Source organism: Syngnathus leptorhynchus, chromosome 20 (genome assembly GCF_054491065.1).
Source record: "Syngnathus leptorhynchus isolate UIUO chromosome 20, UIUO_Slep, whole genome shotgun sequence".
Classification (NCBI taxonomy): domain Eukaryota; kingdom Metazoa; phylum Chordata; class Actinopteri; order Syngnathiformes; family Syngnathidae; genus Syngnathus; species Syngnathus leptorhynchus.
In genome coordinates this window covers 5628639-5641402 of record NC_141214.1, presented here as the reverse complement: position 1 = coordinate 5641402, position 12764 = coordinate 5628639, and the positions used below count along the sequence as shown (strand labels likewise).

Here is a 12764-nt window from a genome sequence, read left to right as displayed (position 1 = left end):
GTCGTGACCTACAGAAGATGACAGGAAACATTCCTCTTTTTTCAGATACATTTTACCAAGAGTCCTCAAGTTTCAATGTTTATATAGTACATCACTGATAATAATATACTTCCTACTTGCACGTATTGGTAAATAACACCAAAGCATTATAAGACAATTCATTTCTTAACAATCATGATTTTTAAAAGCAAAAACAAGCAAGTTATAGCACAAAACTACATAAAAAAACAATAACTGGCAGTTCTCAAAGATTCTACGCAAATATAGAAGTTAAATACAAGTGAACTGATTTAGGGCAGTGATTATTTTGCATACCACTAGGCGACGCCTACATGTGCCACACAGAATGGCCAATTTCAGAGATTAGATGCATTCAAAGAAAAAAATTAAATGACAATCCTGGAGGTCATTAGCTTTTGTCTCCTCTTTGGATCTGTTGGAATTATGATGCAGTCTTTCTTTTAAAAGGAGTGAAATACAACAGCAGAAGCTTCCCAGGACATACGCTGCCTGCTGGATTAGAAAGCATGTTAATCTCATGTAATCTTATTTCATCTCGGTGATCTCCCTGGATCTTGTGTGAGTGTCCAGTGTGATCAAAAAGGACGTTTACGATACCATTCACATGGAAATGGCTGACTATATTCAAGAGTCTAGTGAGTGAACAGCTGCGGTGATCACGACTTGTTTTGCATGACTGCGTAATGTTGTTTTCTCAACGGCCACCTAGCCCGACTGGTTTGCATCTCAATTGACCAATATTTATCAATGTCTCTTTCATTTTAGGGCTGTGCATGCCTTCGTCTTCGTCATTGTGATCTCTAGCCCACCAGCCCAGAAGAAAAATACGAGAGAGAGAGAGAGAGAGAGAGAGAGAGAGAGAGAGAGAGAGAGAGAGACTACTGATGAGTCAGAAGTGGCTGTGATGTAATCCTTTCCTTCCACGCCACCTCCCGCACAAACGATATAAACTGGCCCTGTGTGAAGTGGACCTGCTCTACCTGCTGTTACACAAAAAGTTATGCATACAGTGCTTGTCAATGAATTCCATCTCTGGCAGGGCAGTTAAAAAAAAAACAAAACACTGAGAAGTATTCTTTAAAAGTGTAGTTCTTAAACTTAAAAGTACCACCAAAAAATACTTGGCTCTATGCAAAGAACTTTAAAATGTTGCAGTGTAGGCCATAGAGTAAGATATTAATTGTCACATGCACAAGTTGAATATCAACACATTGCTTAAACTAAGGAAACAATTTTTTCAATGATTTAAATGTATTGCATTCAAGTTAAATAATTATAGCTAAATGAAGTGTTTCAAAACATTTGCAAACAAAGATTGACTGACCTTGCTTGCAACTGAACGGTAATTAAGCAGTTATTCTTAAATATGATTTTTTAAAAATATATGTTACTGGCTTTGAACCTAAGAATGTACTCATTTAATCTACTTTTACTGATACATAAAAAAACGAATGTGTCATCTCCCCGGCTTCCATTGCGCCATTGCAGTGACGCATGCGCATGCGCAGTGTTTCGCCTCCACGCAACACGACGGAGCTCGCGAGCTAGCCTTTTTATTTATTTATTTATTTATTTTACGACAAATTGGACGCTTTTAACATCTACACCTAAACCTGGATCGTTCGGGGACTCTTGCTTCGCCCAGGGATTATAAAAAGCGACAGACATTTGTGCAATCGTGATTAAATCGACAAAAACGCGACTCGTCACGTGAGCAACGCTGGCCAATCACCGAGGGACAAGCGCAGACTCAAATCTGCTCTTTGTTTGGATTATTGTGGCGTTTCTACCCGAAACTGTTGAGGAATAACTTGTTCAATTTCTACGTAGGGGTGCAAAAATGAGATTTTTCTTCACCAGGGCCTTATGAAATAGGCTCGTTTGAATTGCTTGGCAGTAGTTTCGTTTCCAAGTTTCGCTCAGTATTGGGATTCGGGGTGTATCTGGTCATGTGATTACCCCTCCTCCACCCTGCCCCGTAGAATGGGAGAAGGGCGGACATGTTGGAGGGAATGTGTTGCTTAAAAAAAAAAAAAAGAAAAAAGTATCGTGTTGGAAGATCAGAAGATGTTTTCGAGACAAGTTTCGCAGTATCTTTTGGATTTACCAAGCCACATTTGTCTTTATTTTAATCCTTGGGATTTGGGGGGTATACCTTTTTTAATATTTACATTTCTTATCACTATCAACTTCGCACGTATTTTTATCACATTTTCCCCTTCCACAATGTTTTCTCTGTTTTGTCGAGTACTCAGTGGTTTGATTTGCATGTTTCAGTGACTTTGCTGGTCGTCTGTAACCTTGGAGAGTGGGGGATGGGCGCATGTTATTGGCTAACCATTGACTCGTTAGACGAATTTTATCGAGTTTTCTTCCTGTCGGGTGTTGAGGATATATGTCAGTTTCGCTGTTTGATACTAGTGTGTGCAGTTAGCGTTTTAAGCTACATGGCGAATAGTTTTATTAGACGTGAGAGATTAGCAACCCAACTAGTTCCAAGCCGCGATAGAACTGCTGCGTCATCTTGTTGTTCCGGTTGCCAAGCACGTATTCAGCGTTTTTACGTTTTATTTTTTTCATGATAGTCATGCTTGATCGCTACTTTTGTCTTATTGATGTCATTGCGCACGTTTTGACAATATACTCTTTGTTCTCCACGCGGGCCATGTTCGACGTCGTTTGTGTCTTTTAGTATAGGTGAAACGCAATTGTCAATGTGGTTTCCGTTCGGTGGTGACACGTACTGGATTTAGAAGTGTCATTTGGGAAAATTATTGCGATACCTTAGCACAATTTGATGATTTAAATCGTCGTCGTCGTGGAATAAGATGGCGACCGGCGCCCCTCTGCGACTGATCTTCTGGTGAGTGGGGAGAGGCCAGAATCGGTATGAGGGCGGTGTCATCCTGCGGCTCGACCAATCGGGTTGCAGAAAGACGCACAGAAAGCCCGCGTTTGTTGCGCATTGGCCAATCACCGCCTCCGTTTTGCATAGGTTGACGTAATTCAAGACTTTCCTGTTTAGAGGGCCTTTCAACGTCCTTGCAAAATGTCTGCTTGCTCGTAATCACGAAGAAGGGACGTGAACACGATAAGGAGGAGAAAAAGGCCATAAAGACTTTGTGCGACTCCCTTTACAGTAAAGAATTGCTTTTAATGCTTTCTACTTCTAAGGCTTAGCGAGCCGTTTCAGGGTGCAGTGAAACTGACTTGCATCGCGAAGAGCCAATCGCAACTCAAAGGGCGGGGACGTTTTCAGCACGCGTGGCCAATAGGGTGCGTCGTGGGTTTATAAAGCAGCTGGCGTAACCAAGCAAGCGCCATTTCTACGAAGCAGGAGGAAGTCCACGTCGCTGCTGGAGAAACCGATTAAAAAAAAAAAAAACACGGGAAGCGGAACACAACCGGATACTGGCTCGAATATAGCAAAACGCAATCCGGATCCATCCCGATGGATATGGCCGTTAACCCGCTGATTGACAGGTATCTACTGGTAAACTTGACTCTCAGCTTCCCATCGGATGCGATATTTGCCCCAAAAAATGTCATGAATCTTTTGTTTTATTTTGATGAGATGTTGGGACTATGCCGGCGCTGCGTTCGTATGCGCGCGCTAAAGTATCCCCGGAGAAATTGACGCGCACACGGGAACTATTGACTAAGATCGGACGCGGAGTTTATGACGCGGCACTAAAATGTGTGTAAATGTGTCGGCTATGTTTGCAGGATGCCGGCGCGATGTTTGCAGCGCTGCTGCTGCTGCTGCTAGCCTTGGTTAGGTCGCATTAGCTTCCCGTAATTTTGGCGCAATCGCACATCACGAGCATGACATGACATATATTCCATTTACATCGTAATTAACGCCTTAGTATGTATGCTACGATGTTATGACGTGTTAGTCTTGGGACTGGACCAATGGTTGTTATGATCGTAGCCGGCCGTGGTGGTTTTGTTTTAACCGGTCAAGTCTAAGATGCTACTTGACCATTGTGTAGTCCGTTGTCCAGGTTACGGCGCCCAGTGTCACTCTAATTTTTATTTTTACCATTTTACTTTTATTTTTTATTTTGCGACTAAGTACCAGTATTTGTTAGCCTCATAGCACAATCACCAAGTCATTTTTGTATGTTCACAGAAAAGATAATAAATTGAATAAATAAATAAATTAAACCTTTGCAGGTTACCATGACTGACAGACTTGACTTGAATCATCAGACCTAATGAAACTTTTCGGGCAAGAAATGTTTTGGATGACATTGTGTCAGGAAGCTAAAATGCAACTATGCTATTAAGGTTAAAATGTGTTTACATCCACTTTGTTTTCTAATGTTGTACTTTTTTTTTTTCTATAAAAATAATAATAATAAAGCACACTAACTGTCAAATGTTTCCAAAGGCTCTTATCATTCAAAAAACGGATGAATACAACCAGATTTGGTGTGTTTTGCCAATTTGTCTCCTGCTCCTTCCACAAGGCAAATCAAAATCAAATTGTTTTTTTCCCCACAGGGATGCAAAAAAAAAAAAAAAAAAATCTGCGTGTAGTTAAATAATGCTGATAATTATGTGGGTATAAACACTTTACAGCAGAGTAGAAATCCTCCAGCGACTTGCACGCTTAAAGCGGCCACTAGAGGCAGTAGCGAGTCGATGAAAGCCACGTTGCAGGTCAAAGCAACATTTCCTGTAACAAGATGACTGCCACTGTGGAAAAAAGGCAACATTGATAAAAGTCGACAGGATGACGTTTTGATCTTGAGATGTCAATAACTATAGAAGCGCTGGTATATGAGCTCCCTACTTTTTGGAAGAGGTGTAGCGGCGGCGCCGTTCAGTCAGAATTTCTCTGCAATAATGGATTTATGTAGTCACCATTTGTCCCCTGAATGATGTAATATTAACAATAAATGGAGACAAATATGAATTAATCTCTCCTTACTGTATAGCTCTGCTAAGTTTGCCACACTGTGCTCTCCACAGCTCCCACGGTGGGCTGGATGTCGGCCTAATGGGGCTCACGGCACTGGAGCAGAGTTCCGGCACGGCTGGAAAAAGAATCCGGAAGCCGTCTCTGCTCTATGAAGGCTTTGAAAGCCCGGGGATGCCACCGCACAACCAGGCCCCCGGGCACCCACAGTCTCTGATGAAAGAGTCCGGTGGACGGGGGAAGATGACCAACCAGCTGCAGTTCCTGCAAAAGGTTGTGCTCAAGTCGCTGTGGCGTCACCATTTTGCGTGGCCCTTCCACGAGCCGGTCGACGCCGTCAAGCTCAACTTGCCTGTGAGTTTGCGTCAAAAACATGTCAGTTCGTTAGGGGCATTAGAATAAAGTGTATACATTTTTGTTTTTTAATTTCTGTTCAGGATTATCACAAGATCATCAAAGTTCCAATGGACTTGGGCACCATCAAGAGGAGGCTTGAGAGCAACTACTACTACAGTGCCAGCGAATGCATGCAGGACTTCAACACCATGTTTACCAACTGCTACATTTACAATAAGGTACGACCCACCGCCGAAGCAGGATGAGAGACCCTCATTGTTTGCTTTCCGCCATAATATGTGTGTGTCTTTGTAGCCGTCAGACGACATCGTCTTAATGGCCCAGTCACTGGAGAAAGCGTTTCTACAGAAAGTGGCGCAGATGCCCCCCGAGGAAATGGACCTGAGCCCTCCCCCGCCACGCAGCAAACCCATCAAAGCGGGAAAGAGGGGCAGAGGAAGTATGGGTGCGTGGCAAAGCCCAATTAACAATTATATAAAAAGAAATTTTGCGAACCGCCGCTAAACAGCATCTCGTCATTTGTTCCTCAGCCTCCGGCGGCATCACTACCGCGCACCAGGTGCCCGCCGTCTCACAGTCTGTGTACTCGCCGACCACCCCGGAGACCCCCGAAACCATCTTGTCTACCCTGCCAAAAGCCATCATGACCAAGAGTCTGTCCCTCACCCTCCCTAATGAGCTCGGCATCCCCCAAATGACCAGCCTGCCGCCCACACAGCCCACCACCAAGGTAAGACTCGCTATGATAATATGCTAATAGTGGAAATGAGACATGGCAAACACGCTTGTCATTTCCTTTTGATAACAGAAAAAAGGCGTGAAGAGGAAAGCTGACACGACCACCCCGACCACGGTGGCCATGCCAATCATGAGCTCCATGAATGTTGCCGGCATGGGCTTAGGCCTGGGAAGAGGTCACGACTCGCCGCTCACCCTCACCGCGCTCGGAGATGAGCACGACACAGGCCTGAGCCTTGGCCAAAGTCTAAGCCTGAGCCAGGGTCTCGGTCTCAACCAGGGTCTGGGTCTCAACCAAGCCATGGGTATAAATACGGATCACGGACAGGTCTTGCTGGGTGGCAAAGCGCCCGGAGGCTGCAGAAGAGGAGTGAGCGGGCGACCCATCAAGCCCCCCAAGAAGGATCTGCCCGACTCCATTTTGCCAACGCCGGTGCGTCGCAGCAAGCTAACGCCGCAGCTGCGCTACTGTAACGGTGTCCTGAAGGAGCTTCTGTCCAAGAAGCATGCCGCCTACGCCTGGCCTTTCTATAAACCCGTGGACGCGTCCTCGCTGGGTCTCCACGACTACCACGAAATCATCAAGCAGCCCATGGACCTCAGCACTATTAAGGTACCCCAGGATGCGCTAGCTAGAGTTAATAAGAGAAGTTATTTACTAACGAGAATCTGTTTCATGGCTCGCAGAGGAAGATGGATAGCAGAGAGTACGTGGATGCTCAGCAGTTTTCGGCAGACATCAGGCTGATGTTCTCCAACTGCTACAAGTACAACCCCCCTGATCACGATGTGGTTGCCATGGCTCGAAAGCTCCAGGTAAGCCTCGCTCCAATGAGGCAGGTCCATTATGGGAAAGTGGGCAGTGCCCAAAGGTCACACACGTTGGCTCGCCCATCAGGACGTTTTTGAGTTCTGCTTCGCCAAGATGCCCGACGAGCAGCCGGCACCCCCGAGTTCCTCCTCGTCTTCTTCGTCGTCCTCTTCCTCTTCGTCCGAGAGCGAGCTGAGTACCGAGGAGAGCGAGAGCGAAAGCAGCCCCAGTTCGGACTCTGAAGAGGAGCGAGCCAACCGCTTGGCCGAGCTTCAGGAGCAGGTATTGTCCGCGAAAGTGAACCGTGTCCACTTGTGTCCACCGACATTTTCTGACCCCAGACTTTCTTCTCTCCTCCCAAGCTGAAAGCCGTCCACGAGCAGCTCACGGCACTCTCTCAGGGCCCAATAGTGAAACCCAAGAAGAAGAAAGAAAAGAAGGACAAGAAGAAGAAAAAGAGGAAGGGCGAGAAGCACCAGAAGATTGAAGAGGAGCTGGTGCCAATCAGGCCCACCAAGCCCCCCAAAGTTAGCAAAACCCCCAAAAATAAGAGCAATAAAGCAATGGGCCTTCCTATGATACCAATCAAGAAGGGCCAGAGCAAGAAAAACAACAAGAGCAAGTGAGTGCTGACACCTGCTGGGTATTGTCGGTACTGCATGCTTGTGTGATTGATGGTTAACCATCAATGTGTGGTATTCAAATCGTCAGGTCCAAAAAGGGCGGCATGATGTTCAGCGTGCCGCCAGCCATCCCAGAGCCTCTAATACACCATTTTGACTCGGACGAGGAGGAAGAAACTGCGCCCATGTCGTACGACGAGAAGCGGCAGCTCAGCCTGGACATCAACAAACTACCGGGCGAGAAGCTCGGTCGCGTGGTTTACATCATTCAATCGCGAGAACCGTCCCTCCGAGACACCAACCCCGAGGAGATCGAGATCGATTTTGAGACGCTCAAGCCGTCCACGCTGCGAGAGCTGGAACGTTACGTCATGACGTGCCTGAGGAAGAAACCACGCAAGCCTTACGGTAAGGAACAAAAGGCGACGGATGCCTTTTTTCCCCCCATAAAGTTGAATTAACTTGAAAGTTAATTGCGCTTTCCCTTCAAAGCCATCAAGAACAGTGCCGGAAAGTCACGTGAGGAGCTGGCGCTGGAGAAACAACTTGAACTGGAGAGGAGGCTGATGGATGTTAGCGGGCAGCTCAACTCTGGCAAGAAGCCCACCAAAGCCAAGCGTAAGTTTCTACTTTCTGCATCTGAGATAGATGTTACCTGTATTCAACTATACTTGCATTAATTTAATTAAATATCCTATTAGTAATCACAAAAGGGCTTTAACTCCAAATTTTGAAGATTGCTCATCGCATTTTCCAATCATTTTCATTTTTGTAGTGGAGAAACCGGCCACCGAGTCGAGCACTCAGCCGTCACGCCTCAGCGCCAGCAGCTCCTCCTCAGACTCTTCCTCGTCTTCCTCATCCTCATCCTCCTCCGACACCAGCGAGTCCGACTCTGGCTGAGAGGCAGAAGACTTTCAGAAGTTTTTTTTCTTCCTTTATTTTATACAAGGGGGTCGGTCACCTTACCACAACCCCCTTGTTGCGCCACTCCCCAGTGGACTGGACCAGAGCAGCCGGTCCAGCTGAGAGGAGCCGGCCTTTATTGGGCCGCATGAGGAGAGCCCGACAGGGGGACTTATTTTTGGGTCTGGGAAGGGTCTGAATTGGGCCGAGTTCGGGAAGCTTCATTAGGGGAGGGAGATGCATTGCATGTGTCGGGGGGAGTTTGGGTGCTCGAGTCAGAGTTCTACTTCTGGAGATGATTTCCCTTCTAACTGTGCTCGCTGTCTTGACGGTGTGTGTAGATGTTCTGTACAGTTATAGAACTTTTCTTTTATAAAGAAGTATTTTACTATTCCCTTTTTGGGAAACATTGACTGTTTGTCTTTACATTAATGCTCAAGAAGACAAACGTGTGCGCGCGTGTGTGTGTGACCTGCCGAAGTTCTCCATAGTTTTGACGCAGGCGTTAAAAAGTGGGCATGGCGCTCAAAGCGTGTGAAGTTTAAGTCAGATGAGTGTTTTGTTTTGCCCTCCTTTCAATTGTTTCTGTACACTCGATTGCTCCTCGTGACCAATTTGCTAATAAAAAACAAAAGCAGAAAGGACATCTGTGTTTACCTCTTTATTTCAACTAAAGCAATTTGACATTTTAGAACTGCTCACCAAATATTGTTTGGAATGGAAAAGAAACATACTGATACTTTGTTTTGTTTCATAATAATGACTCATTTCAAATGAATAAAAGTAATGTCTGAGGCGTAAAGTAAGTGAAGCGTTTAAAACGTTGCATTTTGTATGAAATGTATCATTTTCTCATGGTGACCAAATTCAAAGTTTAAAATTAAACGACAAAGTTTCACCTTCACGCCACAAGCGCGCTTTTAGCGCCATCTAACGGCCAAACAGGAAACTACAAAAATACAAAAGCAATATGGCGACCGCCAGGCGACTTGCATCAAGGTTGGCAGTGGTGACTGGTAAATTAACTAAAACCATTTGGCAGCCGTATTAATTCTGTAAAGTTAATCTTCCAGTAGTGGGTTATTATTTTTACCGCAACAAACTCGGATTCTACTTTTCGAACACGTCACAAAATAATGTGCAAAACGGCGCATTACAACTGTGCGAGGTCAGACGAAGGCATTTTGCTTATTTAAGGAAAAATAATATAATGATTCTAAGGAACATTCACTGAATCATTATCTGCCATTGCATCAACAGATAATCTTAAAACATGACAAAACCCAAATAGATGAATTAAAATGCAGCGTACTCACCGGACATACTTATTTGTAAAAATAAAACGTGTTGCCGCTTGAAGTGGCAAACAAATCTAGGCAGCAAACTTTTAATGTCTACTTTAACTTGAAAAGTCCTTTTTGAAAATACATTTTTGCAATCTTTCCAACATTTGGCCTCGCTGGCACTTGCGTCAGAAAAATGCAGTAATGATAAAGTGACAAATGAACTCGAAATATGATTGGTTCAGGAAAAAACAATATATGTATATATATATTTTATCATTATTTTTGCAAATAATAATAAGATATTCTAAAGACTTTGTTGGAACCAAATTAATAGAATTTCATATAAATTGTAAAATGGTCATGCAGAAGCAATTTGTAGCAATTTCAAAGAAGATCATTTTTTTGTAGCCCTGCTGGATTGGTCGCCATTCAATGACAGGGAACATTTTGGACAGGTCGCCATGTCAGTGTGAATGCTCATCTCATCCAGGTGGCGGTAGCGGAATTGGTCGCGCCGTGTGCCAGCGTTTGGCCTCGGAGGGCGCCTCCGTGGTAGTCGCTGACATCAACGAGCGGTCGGCCAATGAGACGCTGCAAAGCTTGCCAGGTGACCTCAGGGGTCAGGCACACATGGCTGCGGCGGCGAACGTGGCGTCAAAAGAGAGTGTGAAGACTCTGCTCACAAGCATCCAAGTTTGTCCTCCATCTTACATTTTCGAGCCAATATCTCAATTGAGAACAAAAATGACAAATAAATCTCTTCAGGCTCGCTACTTCCAGCCGCCATCGGTGTGCGTGAACGCGGCAGGCATCACCCTGGACAACTTCCTGTTAGACATGGAGGAGGATGACTTTGACAAGGTGGTCCAGGTCAACCTGAAGGTAGGATAACCATGTGGTCCCATCCACTCATCTTGCTCCATCTAACTAATATTGTCTCTCCAGGGCTCATTTTTGGTCATACAGGCGGTCGCTCAGGCTCTCGTGGCCTGTGGAGCCACCAAAGGATCCATCATTACTCTGGGAAGCATCGTGGGCAAAGTATGCAACCATATAGTTCATACCAAGTGTCCCAAGTGACACCCCAAAACTCAAAGCCATTCTTATTTCTGTCCATTAATACGTGATGCTTGAAGTTGATCATGCTGATGGATTATATTGCAGGTGGGAAACATAGGACAGGTCAATTACGCCGCCTCAAAATCCGGAGTACAAGGTTTAACTATGACGGCCGCCAAAGAGCTCAGTAGGTGAGGAGAGCGAATGCCGCCGTGAAAATATCACGGATGCAATGTTCAGATGGGAACATCGTATGGAATTTCAGATTTGGGATTCGGTGTAACTGCGTGTTGCCGGGGTTTATATCGACACCCATGACGGACGCGGTGCCCGAGAAAGTGATCAGCAAGGTAAAAAAAAATTCAAATTAATTTAATTATTACCTATACACTTATTTTGAGTTAACATCAAAAAGCAAGGAAGACACTATAAACAATCACTAAATTATATTGATGTTAAAACAGTGTTTAAAATCAGCTCCATTGTGTTATCTGCCTACACTGCTCCCCTAGTGGCCGTTAGAAAGAATGCAGCTTTGATGGGAACTACTATATGTAAATGTCATTTTCCTAAAACTGAAGTCAATCATGAGTCTAAAACTCTTTGACGTAAATTTGTATATGAACTAATGTTTTCATAAATAAATGTATTTTTTTTGTCTTACTTTTAACACCGTGTCTCTGGTTGTTTTGTTTTTATGTCAGATGAAAGCTTTGATACCACTGAGAAGAATGGGTGAGGCTGCAGGTGACCAATTTTCACAAATTCCTCCCTATTCGTGCACCTTAGCGGGAATATCATGACTTGCGGATTTACTTTGCTCTGTGACAAGGGCAAAACTGAACTCAGTCATGTTCCCACATTAAAATGAATCAAAACTGCATTAATCTAATCCAGTCCTCTCCATAACTTTTTTTTCATTGATTTTTACTGTGTGTAATTTGGTCTGTCATCCTGTAGAGGTTGCTGATGTATGCGCCTTCCTTGCTTCCGATGATTCTCGTTACGTTACGGGTGCAAGCCTGGAAGTGACAGGTACGAAATGCACTCTGTCAGACAGTTTTATATTTCCGCGCCAAATTGTACAATTGTTTGTTTCTTTCTCCCTCAGGTGGACTTTTCATGGGCTAAAGCAGAAGCTAGCTGACCAATATTTGTATGCCTTAAATCACTGATTTGCGTAACCATGTGAATTGATGGTGGGTGGATGTTGATAATTACTCTGTCGCCCTCTTGTGGTGAATGCTTAATTCATTATAAATATAAATATATACATTCAGCCACATGTCCATAATATACATAGTGCACATAATGAACATAAAGTGCATAATATGTAAATATTTATATAATGGTTTAAGCATGTGCTTCAGATATTCACCACGAGGGGGCGACGGAGCAATTCAAAACCCACGCCCACCATCAATTTACTTGGTTACGCAATCCAAGTGAATTTTTGCCCCGCAGGCCATTGTCAAATTCAAGATTTGGTCTGGAATAGAACATTTGTGGTCCAATAAAGCACATCAAGTGTGTCTACTTTGGTTAATGCCAAATGGATGCACTAAATTTATTTTGCCAAAATAAAATATTTGAAAAAGAATTCTCTAAATATCCGTTTTACTTTTTAGAAATAATAAAAAATTCACCAAATGTTTTTTTAGCATGAATTTAACAATAGTTGTTTACCCAAATATTATTATTACACTAGTTTCTGTGATTCCTAAAATAAATTTGTTGTTGAAATTATACTACGCAAAAATCCATGGAAACAAAAACCTCTTCCTGAGGTAATCCACACCTCACCGATGTGTCAAGTCGTGAATTAGATGCATGATTACTGCAAATAAAATACCTCGATCAGTGGCCCCCAACTACCGATCTTTGTGCCGTTTGAATTTGCACAGATGAATCGTTACAAAAGCACAGATTTAGCCAAACTTTCGAAATTGTCAATAAAAGTGAGCTGAAGTAGTCAGTAACACTCACCTGAGTCTTCCTGGGTCTTGCTGGCACGTAATGGAGAAGAGGAGCATGGT

General features: G+C 44.0%; 2 protein-coding genes and 1 long non-coding RNA gene across 4 annotated transcripts; 2 read left to right on the top strand and 1 right to left on the bottom strand.

The window, feature by feature from the left end:
* Window positions 1-1548: 1548 nt before the first annotated feature.
* Window positions 1549-9027, top strand: brd2a (bromodomain containing 2a). Of its 2 annotated transcripts, none has more exons than XM_085900809.1 (12): window positions 1549-2170; window positions 5002-5302; window positions 5386-5523; window positions 5600-5750; window positions 5836-6035; window positions 6114-6656; window positions 6731-6859; window positions 6942-7136; window positions 7217-7476; window positions 7566-7885; window positions 7970-8095; window positions 8253-9027. In XM_085900809.1, exons 2-12 carry the CDS (start codon window positions 5030-5032, stop codon window positions 8378-8380), a joined length of 2463 nt encoding a protein of 820 aa, XP_085756935.1. In that variant the 5' UTR covers window positions 1549-2170; window positions 5002-5029; the 3' UTR covers window positions 8381-9027. The 2 variants fall into 2 exon arrangements, with proteins under 2 accessions (XP_085756935.1, XP_085756934.1); XM_085900808.1 differs by having other exon boundaries at window positions 1550-3504.
* LOC147041125 (uncharacterized) lies at window positions 4445-5251 on the bottom strand. The gene is made up of 3 exons (XR_015062928.1): window positions 4961-5251; window positions 4823-4867; window positions 4445-4725 (listed from the first exon to the last, which is right to left on the bottom strand). It is a non-coding gene; the product is annotated as an uncharacterized LOC147041125 (long non-coding RNA).
* A 268-nt stretch (window positions 9028-9295) lies between the features above and the next one.
* On the top strand, window positions 9296-12328 carry hsd17b8 (hydroxysteroid (17-beta) dehydrogenase 8). The gene is made up of 9 exons (XM_085900890.1): window positions 9296-9399; window positions 10160-10362; window positions 10435-10551; window positions 10615-10710; window positions 10834-10919; window positions 10994-11078; window positions 11433-11475; window positions 11689-11763; window positions 11840-12328. Exons 1-9 carry the CDS (start codon window positions 9354-9356, stop codon window positions 11857-11859), a joined length of 771 nt encoding a protein of 256 aa, XP_085757016.1. The 5' UTR covers window positions 9296-9353; the 3' UTR covers window positions 11860-12328.
* The last annotated feature ends 436 nt before the right edge of the window (window positions 12329-12764 follow it).